This window comes from Amblyraja radiata, chromosome 22 (assembly GCF_010909765.2).
Source record: "Amblyraja radiata isolate CabotCenter1 chromosome 22, sAmbRad1.1.pri, whole genome shotgun sequence".
In the NCBI taxonomy this organism is placed as follows: Eukaryota; Metazoa; Chordata; class Chondrichthyes; order Rajiformes; family Rajidae; genus Amblyraja; species Amblyraja radiata.
The window spans coordinates 18,346,475-18,364,988 of NC_045977.1; the positions used below are offsets into that span (position 1 = coordinate 18,346,475).

Genomic DNA, 18,514 nt, shown 5'->3' on the forward strand with positions numbered 1-18,514 from the left:
GGCAGCACATTCCAGGCATCCACCACTCTCTGTTTAAATAATCTTGCCCCACACATCTCCTTTAATCTTTGCCCCTCTCACCTTAAAGCAATGCCTACTGGTCTTTGGCATTTCATCTTGGAAAAAAGACTCTATCTAACCTAACTATGCCTCTCATGATTTTATATACTTGTATCAGTTCTCCCTCAGCCTCCGATGCTCCAGAGAAAACAATCCAAGTTTGGAATTGCATGGTTCATAAGCAGCTGAATGTCAAGCAATAATTCAGGAAAGATGCTGATATTGTACACATCATTACACTGTGTGTATATATATTACAGCACAAGCTTATCTTCATGAATGATTGCCTGTGCTAAACATTATCATTGAAAATGAGGAGGGCAGATCACCATATGAATCTCATAGTCAGTGGTAAGAGGCATTTAATTTTCTTTCAATGTGTAAAGGGCCGGCATGCTGGCGCAGCAGTAGAGTTGCTGCCTCACAGCGCCAGAGACGCAGGTTCGATCCTGACTACGGGTGCTGTCTGTACAGAGTTTGCACGTTCTTCCCGTGACCGTGTTGGTTTTTTCCAGTTGCTCCGGTTTCCTCCCACACTCCAAAGACGTGCAAGTTTGTAGGTTAATTGTCTTTGGTAAAATTGCCCCTAGTGTGTATGATAGTGCTGGTGTACTGTGAATCGGTGGTCAGCGCGGACTCGGTGGACCGAAGGCCCTGTTTCCACCCTGTATCTCTAAAGTCTATAGTAAAGTCTAAAGTGAAATGAATGTGTGAATTCCGAACGGTTATTGGTCGCAGGTTTAAACCAGTTGCTCGAACATAACCTTCATCTGTGGCTGAAAATTGATCAAAGATTTGGACTTACTGCCCTTATTTTAAAGTAGCATGATAAATGAATTGATAAATCAAAACGATTCGAGTTTTCAAAGCATTTTATTTTGGCTCTGCAGTTTATTAATCACAAAATTAAATTATTTAATAAAAATTAAATTAAATCATTGATTAGCAGGTTTTTTGAAGGACTGTGGCAATTTAAAAGCATATGTTTAAAAAAAGAAAATGGGCAATTGTGGGCTCTTCCCCAGCTAAAGTTATTCCAAGGGGAAAGAATTAGATCGTTGAACCAAGAAGAGTACAGCAAAGAAATGGGCCCTTTGGCCCACAATGTTAGTGCTGACCATGATACTTAATTAAACATCTGATCTGCCTGTACATGATCCATATCCCTCTATCTCCTGCACTTCCATGTACCTATGCAAAAGCCTCTTGAACACCACAATCTTGTCCATGGGCTTTGACAAACCCAGATGGAATCAGTTAATTCACTCGGTCGCTCACAGGCTTGCAGTGAATATTGCGACAATGTTGCTTGCTCCTCTGGTCTACGCACCAGCCCCTCGCTTGCTAAAACTTGCACAACAGCTACAACAAGGCTGGGTGTCATCTGCTTCGACATCTTATGCTGGAATTTTCCATGATTTAAGAAAAATAGACCGGGGATTGGGAACCAGCGATTTAAAACATCTTCAAAGTTGCCAACTTACACCACTTCTTCTCAGCCTCTCCAAAACAGGCTAGTGATGGGTAACAAATGGGTTCAGTTCATGCAGATGTCCGTAAGTCGAGTTTTGCCCATGTCGGAAAATAGGCAACGCTCACTCTATGGTAACTGCACGTCCATCATATTGTAACAAATGGCATCAAAAGCACTTAAGACTGATGAGAAGGATCGATTACTACAAGTGGGGGGAGAGAGGGGAAACTCCGGTTTGTAAGAACAAATATGTGTGTCCATAAATCAGGCATTCATCTGCCGGGGATCACCTGTACTGTGCATCTCCTGGTGTTGTGTACATTCCATCCACATTCACTTACCTTTTTAATCCCTGACTTCATCCAGTAACTTATCTGTGAATTGAGAAAATATAAGTTGAAGTCTTTATTTGTCACAGCGTAAGTGGCGGAGGGGTGATCCTGTGGAAGGTAGACACAAAATGCTGGAGTCACTCGGCGGGACAGGCAGCATCTTTGGAGAGAAGGAATGCACAACGTAGTTCTATGAGCAGTGTCCGTGCTTGCACTATCTTCCCAGTATTCTGCCGGCACAATCACCACTTAAAACCTGCACCAGCTCACCAGTCACGATGGAGATTGTTGAGATCAGATTGGGGAACTGAAAAGTGAAATTACTTTGTAAAAATTATTTTGCATTTTTTACAGGATTCATTATTTCTGTGATTTTTAGTTAGCAGTGTTTTGTTATTTTAAACATGTACTGGATTTATTTTAATATTTACTTCAATTATGTTGTTAAATACGTCTGAATGTCACAGAATTTTATATATTATTAAAATCAATGACCGTTTTTACAACCAGCAGAGTCCCACCCCCTTTGCCCACCCATCTGCCAATCAAACCCCCCTCCTCACTGGTATCCACCTATCACTAACCAGGCTTTGTCCCACACCCACCACTTCTCCTCAACTACTACAATCAGTCTGAAGAAGGGTCCCGACCCGAAGCCTCACCTATCCAAGCTCTGCAGAGATGCTGCCTGACCCACTGAGTTACCCCAGCACTTTGTGTTTTTTTGTAAACCAGCATTTGCAGTTCCTTGTGGCAATAGAGTGAAAATTGCGGCACAGTGGCCCAGCGGTAGAGTTGCTGCCTTACAGCACCAGAGACCCGGGTTCGATCCTGACTATGCGGCTGTCTGCACGGAGTTTGTACGTTCTCCCTGTGACCGCGAGGGTTTTTTCCGAGTGCTCTAGTTTTTTTCCCACACTCCAAAGACGTACAGGTTTGTAGATTAATTGACATCTGTGAATTGCAAATTGAGTGTAGTATAGTGTTAGTGTGTGGAGTGATCACTGGTCGGCGTGGACTCGGTGGGCCGAAGCGCCTATTTCCACACTATATCTCTAAAATCTAAAATCTAAAACATGCATAGGTGACGTTTCATGTCTGGCCCTTCTTCAACCTTTGTGTCCTTTTGTGGACTCCAGAGTTGCCGCCTGGCCCGCTGAGTTACTCCAGCACTTTGTGTCCTTTCATGTAAACCGACACATGCATTTCCTTTGTTCTACATTCCCTTTAAACCTTGCCCATCCATTTACCTAAACGAGTGTCTTTTTAATTGCTGTTATATTATCTGCCTCAACCTACCTCCTCTGGCAGCTCGTTCCATTGTGCTCTCATTATTTTTTTAATATAGTTATGTTCCAGTGAATGCCTTGGGATATTTTTGTTGCATTATTAGCATTGTATAATTAGAGGTTATTTTTATGGCTTGTCAAGACTCGGATAACAGATAAAATCCATTATTATTTGCATACAACATTTAAGTTTGGGGCTTTTTGGTTATTACTTTCTACATTTTGCCTTTCTTTGTTTTAACGTTTTAGGTTCTTGGGATGCAGTGTGTCATGTTCACAGTTCTCAGCAATATCACAAGATACAGCTTACGGCTTATGGCACTACAATTGTCAATGGGGACTCCACACAACATTTAAACTCCCTGTTGCCTCCCCCTCCACCTCCTCCTCACCATCATCAGCCACTTTTCAGTTCCTTTGGTTATGACAGAACCAGTAGCAATATAGAAGAATCACCTCATGGACAAGGTAGTCTATTAAATGCTTCTTTTGTTTATTTTTGGTCAGGGTTTCCCAAAAGGCGACCTCAATAAAGTGCCCTTCTCATCTCATTCAAGAACCAGTAAACCCACCAATTATATAAAAAAAAGAAAAACGTTGATACTAAAGATAGACACAAAGTGCTGGAATAACTCAGCAGGTCAAGCAGCATCTCTGGAAAACATGGATACAGTAGGTGATGTTTCGATTCGGGACGTTTTAGAAAAGGGTACCGACCATAAACGTCACCTATTCATTTCTCCACAGATGCTGCCTGGCCCATTGAGTTACTCGAACATTTTTTATCTATCTTTGGTATAAACCAGCATCTGCAATTCCTTTTTTTAACATTATTATTATTATTAAAATGTTGACACAGGTCCACCACCGATTTTCCAGCAACTGGTGGTCTAGCTAACTTATTTAATCCAGTCAAAATTACAGGAGCGTACATGAAATCCCCCTCGAAAATGTGACGCCCAGGCTGGGCAAGGCGGCCGATCTCAACCTCTTTGGGACTTCGTCGCCGATCGGCGGGTCGAATTTGTCCACTGCGGCCGGAGCTGTGGAACCCCGGCCTTGCCGGTGCGACATCCCATTCCCATTCCCAACATCCGATCCCTCGGCGGCCTAGGTGGACCATTCTGGTACCATTTGGGCTCCAATGACCTCTGTTGGTACGGCAAAACAAATAATCCAGAAAGGCTCTGGAACCAAGGATGCCGGAAAATCGGTGGTGAACTTGTACTCTCTTTCCACTGCCTGCTTTATTGGTAACTTCTGGGAAATCCTGACGTTTGTTTGTAAGCGATCGATGGTGCATGACTCTCCATGTGTTTCATTTTTTAATTCCTTTTGTTTTGTTGAAGCGTCTCATGATTGAAAGAATCTGCAGTCATGATTTAAAACTGTCTCATCTAAATTTAACATACATCCCAGAGGTGGTTTGCTGCACCAGCTCATGAAATAGCCCGCTGAACGATGAGGTAACTGTTTTTAACGTGGCGACTGGTAGGGATGGGTGCCTTGCTTGAAGCAGCAGTGGAAGCAGATCTGAAGGTAAATATCAAAAGAGGGCTGAACAGTGGCGCAGCAGGTCTCACTGCCTCACAATGCCAGGGTCAGCGGTTCGATCCTGACCTCGGGCGCTGTCTGCATGGAGTCTGCATGTCCTCCCTGTGACTGAAAGCCCCCCCTCCCGTGAGTTTCCTCTGGGTGCTCCGGTTTCCCCGCACATCCTAAAGACGTTCAGGGTTGCAGGTTAATTGGCCTCTGCAAATTGCCCCTGGTGCGTGGGTGAGTAGTAGAGTCTTTGGGGTGTTGATAATATGGATAAATACAATTTGTTTAGATTAGTGTAGGGTTAGTGTGAGTGGATGGTGTGAGTGAGTCAGCGTGGACTCGGTAGGCCGAAGGACCTGTTTCTATGCTGTATCGCTCTTTCTGAGGAAACATTTTGGAAAACATTGGGGAACAGCGAGAGATTGGGAATGATTAAATGGATCAGTGTAGGGTCTGAAGGTTATGGAGAACTGACCGATAATGGAAGTAAAAATCCATAAGGATACAAAGCTGCCTTGCAGTGCCAGAGTCCCAGGATTGATCCTGACTACGGGTGCCCTCTGTACAGAGGTTGCACTCTCCGCGATCGCATAGTTTTTCCCCCAGATGCTCCGGTTTCCTCCCACACTCCAAAGACATACAGTTTTGTAGGGTAATTGGCTTCGGTAAAGATTGTAAATTGTCCCTAGTGTGCGGGGATCGCTGGTCGGCGCGGACTCGATAGGCAAACAACCTGCTTCCATGCTGTACCCCCAAACTAAACTACACTAAAGTAGCTCAATAGCCCAACACCAATCTACCTCTTGCCTCGATGTCACCTTCTGCGCTACATGCACGGCCCTACTAAATGTGTACGACCATGCTTATCCTAGTGCTGGCATCTAGTGCTGCTAGGCCAAAGGTCCCAGCTTGAGGCCTCATCGCTGTCTTATTAGTTTAGTTTAGAAATAAAGTGCAGAAACAGGCTCTTTGACCCACCGAGTCTGCGCTGACCACGAACCCCGCACACTAACTCTATCATACACATACTAGGGACAATTTACACTTATACCAAGCCGATTAACCTACAAACCTGTACGTCATTGGTGAGCGGGTGGAAATCGGAGGTCCCAGAGAAGACCCACGCAGATCACGGGGAGAACATACAAACATCATACAGTCAGCACCCATAGTCAGGATCGAACCCAGGTCTCTGGCTCTGTGTGGCAGCTACTCTACCGCTGCACCACCATATTGAGACCACGCTGTTCTTATTTAGGTGTATAAAATGATGAGGCCTATAGATAGGGTGAGTGCACAAATTCGTTTACTCAGGGTAGGGGAATCAAGAACAAGAGGACATAGGTTTAAGGTGCGAGGTACACGTGACAATAAACTAAACTCAACTCAAATTCTCCCCCTAGCCCCTTCATCCATCACCAATCCTTGTGCATTTATCAGCCTTCTTGCTGTTGCCATGACAATACGCAGCAGCATGGAATGGATCAGTGCTAGGCAGCTTTTCCATTCAAAGAAGCTGACAAAAGTGATCACTGACTTCATCAAGCCTCATTACACAGTGCAATTAGCTGTAGGCAAGGCTCCAAACTGAGAAGAGTGGAATCCAGCACAGGAAGCAATAAGTACGGCATTTAATTTAGAAATGTAAAGCAGTCCCCGATGCCACAGATTTAAGCCATGCTCCATGTTTCTTCAACAAACATTAAACCATGTCACGCTGTTCAGGTATACAGCCCACTTAAAAAGCAAAAATCGTGCTTGTATGCAGGAAGGCAGATCCAAAATAGCTCATTAAATCACAGATTTAAAAAAATGTTCAATGTCTTTTCCAGAGTGATATCTGAAAAGATGTGATCAGAATTATGTTGTAGAGCGTTTTTAAGAGAGATACAGCCTGAGGACTTGCTTGTGGCCACAGAAACACCTGTCTCTACCCCTGACTATTGAGTCCCCGATTACTATTATGCGGCAGGAGCTCGGGAGAATATATTGGGAGTGGCTAGAATTCCCCCTTTGGGGAGGCCAGTTTTTGATCATAATTACCCACTGAGTTACTCCAGCATTTTGTGTCTGTTTTCGGTGCAAACCGGCATCTGCAGTTCCTCAGCTCCTTCCTACACAGTGTTTGATCATGCTCTGAACCAAGGTCATGACTGCCCATATGTCCTCAACTTGAAGAAATCCAGCTATGACTTCAAGGACGAGTTGGAAGCTGTCCCTAAGCCAATACCATGTAAACAAATTATAGTGTCACAGAGTCATACTGCCAACAACCGAGTGAGGTGGAGGACATTTGTCAAAGGCCTATGTTCCCTAGAGGAGCAAAGGGCTTAAGAAGAAATAAGAAGATAGAATCATACTGCACGGTATTAAGCCCCTCGGCCCAACTTGCTCACACTGATCAAACATGCCCCATCTATACGAGTCACATCTTCCAGCGTTTGGCCCATATCCCTCTAAACCTGTCCTATCACTGAACCTGTCTAAAGGTTTCTTAAACAATGCGATAAAACCTGCCTCAACTACCTGCTCTGGCAGCTCGATCCATATACCCGCCACCCTTTGTGTAAAAAAGTTACCTCTGGGGTTCCTATTAAATCTTTCCCTCCCTCACCTTAAACCTGTCCTCTAGTTCTCGATTCCCCTACTCTGGGCAGGATACCGATCTATTCCTCTCATGATTTTGTACACCTCTATATTGATACCCTGACTAATCAAAAACCTGTCAAATTTTGCTTTAAAAATACCCAATGATTTGGCCTCCACAGTCATCTGTGGCAATGAACTCCACAGATTCACCACCATCTGGCTAAATTAATTTCTCCTTCTCTCCTTTCTAAAGGTATGTCCTTTTATTCTGAGGCTGTGCTCTCTGGTCCTGGACTCTCCCACTAGTGGAAACATCCTCTCCACATCCACTCTATCTAGGCCTTTCTGATACTGATGTCACACAAGCATATTAAATATAGCTTTTTCCTCCAGCTTTACAAACGTCATTTGGATGCACTGTGTCAATAACCAAGCAATGTCCTTGACCTAGTTACAGAAAGATGATTGTTTTGGAAGATCTGATGGTTCACATGACTAAAGATTGTCTATTTTAATCTGGCATTAGAGTGGGTGAAGATTACTGCATTATAGACACAGTGAAGACTAGTCAATGTAGTTTATATACTTGAAACTGGGAATATAACCAGTCACAGTCATAACCCACTTCTAAAAACGCAGTAAAGATGAATCCCTTAAATTGCTCAAATAAAATAAAAATTGTAATTTTTTAATTCAGCCAATGTGATTATTTATGTTTGACTGTTATTTTTTTAAAGCTATACACTTTTTAACCTCTTTAAAGTGCAGTTTAAGCATTTCTATGGGCAATCTCATGGAGTCATACAACGTGGAAATAGGCTCTTCGGCCCACCTTGCCCACGCCAGCCAACATGTCCCATCAACACTAGTCCCATCTGCCTGCATTTGGCACATATCACTTCAAACCTATCCTATCCATGTACCTGTCCAAATGTTTCTTAAACATTGTGTTAGTACCTGCCTCAACTACCTCCTTTGGCAGCTCATTCCATACACCCACCATCCTTTGTGCAAAAAGGTTACCCCTCAGGTTGCGATTAAATCTTTCCCCCCTCACCTTAATCCTATGTCCAATCTAATGGACATATTTCTCTGAGAGGTCTCATGGCTATGTGTACATGTGTTAAAGAGGTATGACAGCTACCAACCCAATGTCCCTGAAGTCCAATTAGTGTTGGATCATCGAACAAATGGATACGGTGATTTTTTTTTAAAGGATTCTGATGTCTGGTTGGTTTTGTTCACACTCCACATAACAGATGATCAGAGCACCAATAAATCTAAAGAAGCTTAACTCCATCCATACCATTCTCCCCAGGATGGATATATCAGACCCGAGGGCATACAGTAGCTTTAAGGTGAGAGAGGACAAAGTTTAAGGGAGATGTGAGGGGCAGGTTTTTTTACACAGAGGGTGATGAGTGCCTGGAATGCGCTGCCAGGGCATGGCGGTGGAGGCAGATAGGATGGTGGCATTTAAGAGGCTTTTAGATAGACAGAGATATGCATGGAATGAAGGGATATGGATCACGTGCAGTCAGAGGAGATTGGTTTAACTTGGCATCGTGTTCGACAAGGACGTTGTGGGCCGTAGCATCTGTTCCTGCGGTGTTCTAACACAGCATTAAGCAACATATATGCCTCAGCTTCACTTCAAATCCGTCCCTTCCTACATTGTGCTATGTTGGAAAAGTGGAAGAAGTTACATGACTGTTTTGTTGCACGGCACCTAAAACCACACAGTTTGACATGAATGGTACAAATGGAGACCAGGTGGGAGCAGGGTTTAGTTTAGTTTCTACTGAGGTACAATGGAAAAGCCTTTTAGTTCCAGTCAGCGAAAATAATATACATGATTGCAAGATACAGATACAGGATCTAGGGAATAACATTTAGTGCAAGATAAAGTCCAGTAAAGTGCGATTAAAGATAGTCCGAGGGTCTCCAGTGAGGTATTTAGTAGCTCAGGACCAATCTCTAGTTGTTGATAAAATTGTTCAGTTGCCTGATAACAGCTGGGAAGAAACTGGAGGGAACCAAGATAAGGCTGATAAGATTGTGCGTAAGAGAGTGTAGCAGAGATTAACGTACAAATCAACAGTAGAAACAAAGAACGGCAGATGCTGGTTTATACCCAGTTTAGACACAAAGTGCTGGAGTAACTCAGCGGGTCAGGCAGCATCTCTGGAGAAAAAGGATAGGTGACGTTTTGGGATGGGACCCTTCCTCAGACTGAAAGCAGGAGGGAAGGGGTTTGGGTGAAAGAACAGGAGTTGAGAAAAGACCAGGACAAATCGGGGCTGGCACCAGGTCAACTCAGGCCGGGTGGTGCTGTGGTGCGGTGGTGAGCCAATTGTTTGTTAGGGGAGGTGTGATCTCAAGAGGAATACATGGTTGCGAATTATGGAATTGGTTAAACGACTAGGGAGGGAGAAGGGGGCAAGGGGGGAGGGGATGGGAGTGTTAGTAGAAGTTACTTCAAATTAGAGAATTCAATGTGCATACCACTGGGCTGTAAGATACCCAAGCAAAATATGAGGTGCTGCACTGGAGAACCTTAACAATGATTAGGTGTTTTTGCTGGATCTGTTTACTTTGGAATAATGGAGGTTGCTGGTTGATGTAACTGGACAACAAAAATATAAAATGCAATAGGAAGGATCTATTCCATTAGAACACAAAACAATGATGGGAGCGAATGACTTGGTAGAAAGATTCATGATGAAACGAGAATCAGGAGTGTTTTATTGTCATGTCCCGAAACAGAACAATGAAATTTGTACTTGCTGCAGCACAGCAGATATGTAAACGTATCACTCTGTAACACCTATAATAAATTGAATTTAAAAAAGTTCAATATATATTAAAAAACAGACAAATAAATAGATAATAGTACTGCAGTCAAAAATACTGTCCCCAAGTCTATGTAGTTTGGAGCCTATTTGGAGGTTGTAGTGTTTAATAACCTGATTGCTATAGGGACGAAGCTGCTCCTGAACCTGGACGTTACAGTTTTTAGACACCTATACCTTTTCCCCGATGGCAGGAGTGAAATGAGAGGGTGGCCAGGGTCGTGTGGGTCTCTGATGATGCTGGTTGCCTTTTTGAGGCAGCGACTCCTGTAGATCCCTTCGTTGACGGGGAGTCAAGTACCCGTGATGGACTGGGCATTGTCCACCACTTTGGGCAGTCTTCTTCGTTCTTGGGCATTCAATTTGTCGAACCAGGCCATGAATGAACCGATATGCTCTCTACTGGACACCAGTAGACGTTCAAGAGGGTACCCGTTGACATACTGAATCTCCTCGTCCAGAAGTGATGAGGGATGTGAATGAAACTCACTACTTGAAAGGGCTACGACTGCAGACACTGCTCGTGCATTTAACAAAACCTTGAACACTAGTTGTGCTGTAAACTACAAGGTCACATTTAGGCAGGTGAAGGGAGAGCAGTCTGACTAGCACAAACAGAAAGATTCAGATGGCCATTTTCAGGTGATGATGATGTTACTTTGTTTTCACATGTACCTATATACGGAGGCACAGTGAAAATCGTTGTTTTGCTTACAATGCTGTAAAGTCATACTATAGATAAGCACAATTGTAGATAAGTGCAAAAACGTAAAGATTGCAGTGTAATTACTATTGACTCCACAGAGACAGTTCCTAAAGAGTCGCTACAATTCTGGCACCAACAACTTTTCAAGGTTCTTAAGTGCAGTCTTATCTGGGCCTTATTGGCCCGTTGTCCTGACGGCACCGATCCTCTCCTCCACCACCATCTTGAAAACGGCTCTTTATCCAGTGTCTGCCGCCGTCAGAGTCTTCCTCAGCAGTTCACGATCCTCCGGGTCGTGCAGGAGACGAGCCTCGGACAACGCCAGGTTGGTTCCTGGTTCCGCAGTGGGCGAGCCGGGCCTACTGTCGAGGTGTGGCCACTGCACGCTGGGAGATTCTGCCGGCCCATGCTGCTCGCCGACCCCCTGCGCCCAATGTCAGTGCTTCTGCGATTGACTCAACATTGGACTGGTGTTCCCACAGGTTCCCGAGGATCGGAATCAAGCCCTTCCCATCTGTCCCCAGTGCAACCAACCACGGCAACGTCTGAGGAGATCTGGGTGCTACGGAAACCATTTGCAGGTAGAGTCAATGAAAATGTCTCCAAGCACATTTCATTCCAGCTGCAACAGTGAAGTCTAACATCCTCAATATAACTCCTAGATGTCACATGGATATGAAGGGATATGCATCACATGATTAGTTTAATTTGGCATCATGTTTAGCACAGATAATGTGGACAAAAGGGCCTGTTCCTGTGCTGTACTTTCCTAAGTTCTATGTTCAACACTGTCCCGGATTAGGTTTTATTTAGTTTAGTTTAGTTTATTGTCACATGTACCGAGGTACAGTGAAAAGCTTTTGTTGCGTACAAACCAGTCAGCGGTAAGAATATACTTGATTACAATCGAGCCATCCATAGTGTACAGATACATGATGAACAGAATAACATTTAGTGCAAAATAAAGTCCAATTAAAGATAGTCCAAGGGTCTCTAACGAGGTAGATAGTAGCTCAGGATCGCTCTCTAGTTGTTGGTAGGATAGTTCACTTTCATCCCAGCTGGGATGAAACTGTCCCTGAATCTGGAGGTGTGCTTTTTCACACTTCTGTACCTCTTGCCTGATGGGAGAGGGGAGAAGAGAGAATGGCCAGGGTAATTATTGATTAGTAATGATTAATGATTAATGATTCATCCTTGATTATGCTGGTGGCCTTGCCCAGGCAGCGTGAGATGTAAATGGAGTCAATGGAAGGGAGATTGTTTTGTGTGATGGTCTGGGCTGCATACACAATTCTCTTCAATTTCTTGGATGGAGCTGTCCCAGGACCATAGAATAGAATAGAATCTTTATTTGCCACGCAACCAGGGTTGGTGGTATTTGGGTTCGGTACATGATGGTACACTGCTTTAGTCACATTAACACATATAACAACACAGATCATAGTAATAAAGTGCATCCATACCACATCACAAATCACAAATCTCACCAACAGAACATAGTGCAAAAGAACAGACACAGACCATAGGCAAGACACTATATACATCAAGAGTCCTTAGTGCTGTCTGTTATTGGAGGGAATTGAGTGTTCTTATTGCTGAGGGGAAGGAAGAAGCTGTTTTTAAAACGGGTGGATTTTGTGGCAAGTGACCTGAGGCGCCTCCCTGAAGGGAGAGACTGGAAAAGGTGGTTTGCTGGATGGGAGGGGTCCGAGATGATCTTTATTGCCCGTTTTGAGGTACGTTGGAGGTAAATGGAATGGATTGAGTGGAGGGGGGAGTCGATGGTCCTGGAGGCCTTGGAGACAATGCGCTGTAATCTGTGTAGTGAGTGACTGTCAGTGTTTCCGTACCAGACTGTGATTGAGGAGGTGATGATGCCTTCGATAATGGATTGATAGAAACGGACCAGGAGGTGTTTGTGGACTCTGAACCTTTTGAGCTGTCTGAGGAAGTATAGGCGTTGTTGTCCTTTCTTAATGATGTGGTCTGCGTTGATGTGCCATTGTAGATTATTGCAGATATAGGTGCCCAGAAACTTGAATGAGTTTGTGGAAGTTATGGGATGGGAGTTGACATGGACCGGGGGTTTGGGGTTTTGTTTGCGTCTGAAGTCTATGGTGATTTCCAAGGTTTTTGATGTATTAATAATAATAATAATAATAAATTTTATTTTCGGGCGCCTTTCAAAATCTCAAGGACACCTTACAGAACTTAACAGAAGAGAAAAAACATATAGTCGGAGTAAAATAAATAATAAGGACATCACCAATACACAAATTAAAGACAGAAATCGCTCCAAAGACAAAAAATCAAGCTGGAGGTTGTTGTCTGCACACCATTTGACTGCGCTGTCGACTGTTTGATGGTATTGTGCTTCGTTGTTGTCTGAGAAGAGGCCAATTATTGTTGTGTCATCTGCATATTTGAAAATTGTGACTGAGCTGCATTGGGATATGAGGTTGTTGGTGTAAAGTGAGAAGAGCTGAGGTGACAGAACGCACCCTTGGGGGGCTCCTGTGTTGAGAGTCAGAGGGCTGGAGAGTTTTTCACCCACCTTGACTCTTTGCTGTCTGTTTGTCAAAAAGTGCAGGATCCAATGGCACATGGCTGGGTGAATGCTCATGTCCAACAATTTATTATAGAGTTTAATTAGGTGTATGGTGTTAAAGCTGTGATGCATCCCAATAAAATGCTTTCTATGGAGCATCTGTAGAAGTTAGTGAGATGTCCTTGATATTTGGTCAAAAACATTCAATGTTATCATCTTTAGAGGGGCTCTTTAATCAGACGATGTCTGTATATATATATATACACAAATGTACATCATATGAATAATGATGTCAGCGAATGGGACCTTATTCTTACTGGGCAGCCAACATCTTCTTAACTCAAGAGTCATGTCAAGAGGCAAGAGACAAGAGTCTTCATTGTCATATGTACCGAAATGGAACAATGACATTCTTACTCGTTGCAGCAAAACGGGTCGGTAAACACAATACTCGATAGATAACACAATAAAACAAACAAAAAAATAAAGTTCATTAAGCAAAGAAAACATTAGTGCAACACAAAACAAAAGCCCAAAGTCGCCAGTGCAACCAAGACAGTTCGTAGTTTGAAGTTTGTTAGGGTTCAAGAGCCTGATGGTTGTTGGGAAGAAGATGTTCCTGAATCTGGAGGACATGGTTTTTAGACTCCCATACCATCTTCTCGATGGCAGGAGTGAAGTGAAAGTAAGGGCATGGTGCGTGTGGGCCCTTGATGATGCTGACTGTCTGTTTGAGGCAGCGTCTGCTATAAATCTTTTCCATGGTGGGGAGGTCGGTACTCGCACAACATTAGGGCAGCACAGTGGTGCAGTGGTAGAGTTGCTGCCATTGACCCAGGTTGGATCCTGACCTCGGGTGCTGTCTGTACGGAGTTTGTACGTTCTCCCCATGACTGCGTGGGGTTTCTCCGACTACTCCGGTTTCCTCCCACACACCAAGGACGTACAGGTTTATAGGTTAATTGGCTTTGATGAAATTGTAAATTGTCCCTAACGTGTAGGATAATAATAATAATAATAAATTTTATTTAATGGGCGCCTTTCAGACATCTCAAGGACACCTTACATAGTAATCAGAATAACATATAATCGGAATATAACAAGTAATAAAGACATCACAGAGACACAAATTAAAAACAGAATTCAATCCAAAAACAGAAAATCAAAAACACAGTGTGAAGATAGAACTAGCTTGCGGGTGATCGCTGGTTGCGTGGACTCGGTGGGCCGAAGGGCCTGTTTCCATGCTGTATCTCTAAAGTGTAAAAGTCTAAAGCCCCTGTCCCACTTTCACGACCTAATTGGCGACCTCTGCCGAGTTTGCCCTTGACTCATACTCGCAGCATGGTCGCCACGAGATCGTAGGAGGTTGTAGGAGGTCTTTGTAACTCTTCCTCATGCTCGTGAGTGGTCTCCGCGTACTCGTGCCCTCAAGTATGTCGCGGCGTTTTTTCCAGCCTGATAAAAAATGTCCACGAGTTAAAAAAAGGTCAGCATGGAAAGAATTGATACTTTTTACTCATAGGTAGGTCGTAGTAGGTCGTGATGGTAGTCGTAGATAGTCGTAGTAGGTCGTGATGGTAGGTCGTAGATAGTCGTAGGTAGTCGTAGGTCGGTAATTGGCTCGTTAAAAAAAATGCAAGCATGACATCATTTTATCATGTGATCATTTTTCACTCGTGGCTAGTCGTAGTTGGTCTTAGGTGTGGAAGACTGAGGTCGAGGGGGGTCATTGGAGGTCATAGACAGAGTCGTAGGAGGTCGTAGACATAGTCGTAGGAGGTCTTTTACTATGGCGAGTCAACACGACCTTGACATATTTTTCAACTCGTCTAGGGTCTTCTAAACTCGTGGATTAGGTCGTCCAAGTGGGACTGGCCCTTAAATCTATGTGCCGGATTGTCAGCTGTCCATTTCCGAGACCTAGCTGGCACAACTGCCAGCTGCATTCCCCATGTCGCAATAATGCCTGCAATTCAAGGAACACACTTCATCAGCTGTGAAGAACATCCTAAAAGATCGAAAGATGCAATAGAAATGCAAGTCGTTAGAATGTAGATCAATACAGCAGAGTAACAGGCCCTTTGGCCCATCATATGTCTGCACTAACCACAATGCCAATCGAAACTAACTGCATGTGGTCTGAAACCCACTATTCCATAACTGGTCATGCGTCTGACTAAATGCCTTTTAAAAATTACTATTGAATCTGCTTCTACCACCTCCCCTCTCAGCACATTGCCACCTGCTGGCCTTTTCCCCAACAGTTACCTAATCGTCTGGTTACTTGGGCCAGTCTTCTTTTTCCAGCATCTGCAGTTTTTTGTGAGACGCTTAGTTTAGTTTAGAGTTGCAAGGCTGAAAAGGCCCCTTTAGCCCACCGAGTCCACAATGACCATCGATTAACCAATTCACACTAATTCTATGTTATTCCACTTTCGCATCTACTCCCTACACACTAAAGGCAGTACAGTGGCACAGCAGTAGAGTTGCTGCCTTATGCCCCTGTCCCACTTAGGAAACCTGAACGGAAACCTCTGGAGACTTTGCGCCCCACCCAAGGTTTCCGTGCGGTTCCCGGAGGTTGCAGGTGGTTGCCGGAGGTTGCAGGTAGTGGAAGCAGGTAGGGAGACTGACAAAAACCTCCGGGAACCGCACGGAAACCTTGGGTGGGGCGCAAAGTCTCCAGAGGTTTCCGTTCAGGTTTCCTAAGTGGGACAGGGTCATTACAGTGCCAGAGACCCAAGTTCAATCTTGACTGCAGGTGCTGTATTCTCCCTGTGACCACATTGGTTTTCTCCAGGTGCTCCGGTTTCCTCCCACATTTCAAAGACGTGTGGCATTGTAGGCTAATTCGCTTCTGTACATTGTCCCTCGAGTGTAGGATAGAACTAGTGTACGGGGTGATTGTTGGGTTGGCGCCGACTCGATGGGCCAAAGGACCTGTTTTCACACTGTATCTCTAAACGAAACAAAACTAAATACTAGGGGCAATTTACAAAGGCCATTTAACCTACCTTTTGGGACATGGGAGGAAACCGGCGCACCCAGAGTCACAGAGAGAACGTGCAAACTCCACACAGACAGCAGCTAAGATCAGGATTGAACACAGGGTCTCTCGGATTGTGAGGCAGCAGCTCTACGAGCTGCACAATGCTGCCTGACCTGCTGAATTTCCCCAGCACCTGTGTTTTGCTCAAGATTCCAGCATCTACATTTTCTTGAGTCTATCTAATTTATCAAAATCTTTTTCCAAAAAGGCATTAGTTGCATTATTGGCTCCTCGTCACCTCAGCTACTACAGTCTGGTGGCAGGTAAGGTTCAGGTGCTGCCAAATTCCTTGATTGGAATTTGCAATGCAACCCTGTAGTTGGCGTGAAGTGTTCTGGTTTTAGTTTAGAGTTTTAGCGAGTAAACTGTCCCTTCAGCTAACTGCTAGAATCAGTTATTAAAGATGGGATAGCAGCACATTTGGAAAGTGGTGAAATCATTGGACAAAGTCAGCATGGATTTATGAAAGGTAAATCATGTCTGACGAATCTTATAGAATTTTTCGAGGATGTAACTAGTGGAGTGGATAAGGGAGAACCAGTGGATGTGTTATATCTGAACTTTCAGAAGGCTTTCGACAAGGTCCCACATAAGAGATTAGTATACAAACGTAAAGCACACGGTATTGGGGGTTCAGTATTGATGTGGATAGAGAACTGGCTGGCAGACAGGAAGCAAAGAGTAGGAGTAGGGTCCTTTTCACAATGGCAGGCAGTGACTAGTGGGGTACCGCAAGGCTCAGTGCTGGGACCCCAGCTATTTACGATATATATTAATGATTTGGACGAAGGAATTGAATGCAACATCTCCAAGTTTGCGGATGACACTAAGCTGGGGGGCAGGGTTAGCTGTGAGGAGGATGCTAGGAGGCTGCAAGGTGACTTGGATAGGCTGGGTGAGTGGGCAAATGCATGGCAGATGCAGTATAATGTGGATAAATGTGAGGTTATCCACTTTGGTGGCAAAAACAGGAAAGTAGACTATTATCTGAATGGTGGCCGATTAGGAAAGGGGGAGATGCAACGAGACCTGGGTGTAATGGTACACCAGTCATTAAAGTAGGCATGCAGGTGCAGCAGGCAGTGAAGAAGGCGAATGGTATGTTAGCATTCATAGCAAAAGGATTTGAGTATAGGAGCAGGGAGGTTCTACTGCAGTTGTACAGGGTCTTGGTGAGACCACACCTGGAGTATTGCGTACAGTTTTGGTCTCCTAATCTGAGGAAAGACATTCTTGCCATAGAGGGAGTACAGAGAAGGTTCACCAGACTGATTCCTGGGATGTCAGGACTTTCATATGAAGAAAGACTGGATAGACTCGCTAGAATTTAGAAGATTGAGGGGGGATCTTATAGAAACTTACAAAATTCTTAAGGGGTTGGACAGGCTAGATGCAGGAAGATTGTTTCCGATGTTGGGGAAGTCCAGAACAAGGGGTCACAGTTTAAGGATAAGGGGGAAATCTTTTAGGACCGAGATGAGGAAAACATTTTTCACACAGAGAGTGGTGAATCTCTGGAATTCTCTGCCACAGAAGGTAGTTGAGGCCAGTTTGTTGGCTATATTTAAGAGGGAGTTAGATGTGGCCCTTGTGGCTAAAGGGATCAGGGGGTATGGAGAGAAGGCAGGTACAGGATACTGAGTTGGATGATCAGCCATGATCATATTGAATGGCGGTGCAGGCTCGAAGGGCCGAATGACCTACTCCTGCACCTATTTTCTATGTTTCTATTCTTGGAGAGATCTTCACATGACTTGCCTGTTTCCCACTGCCCCACCCACACCACACCAACACTGGGCACCTGATAGGTCCATCTATATGTTGTTCCACTATCCTGTGCCAATTAAAACATGATCCGCCCCCTTGTTTCGCAATTGGATAAATCTTGGCTGCTAAATCAAACAGATTTTTCACCATCTGTCCAATATTTTTTATAACTACTAAACAAAACGTGTTCAAGAACTAGTTCCATTTCATTGGCACCTTTAACATAACAAGGCACTGTGTGGAGGAAAATCATCAAAAGCAAATTGAAGCTGGGCCATAAAGATGAGATACCAGGACAGT

General features: G+C 44.2%; 1 protein-coding gene across 9 annotated transcripts in view; it reads left to right on the forward strand.

Annotated features, from left to right (window-relative positions):
* caskin1 (CASK interacting protein 1) overlaps positions 1-18,514 on the forward strand; it is a 398,894-nt gene that overhangs the window by 317,585 nt on the left and 62,795 nt on the right. For 5 of the 9 annotated variants that reach the window (XM_033040506.1, XM_033040507.1, XM_033040509.1 and 2 more), the window contains exons 11-12: positions 3,405-3,623; positions 11,327-11,425. The exons of 1 other annotated variant lie outside the window; for it this stretch is intronic. In XM_033040506.1, coding sequence (XP_032896397.1) covers positions 3,405-3,623; positions 11,327-11,425 — 318 coding nt within the window. The remainder of the gene's footprint in view (positions 1-3,404; positions 3,624-11,326; positions 11,426-18,514) is intronic. 3 more of the 9 variants (XM_033040508.1, XM_033040513.1, XM_033040510.1) reach the window with 2 other exon arrangements.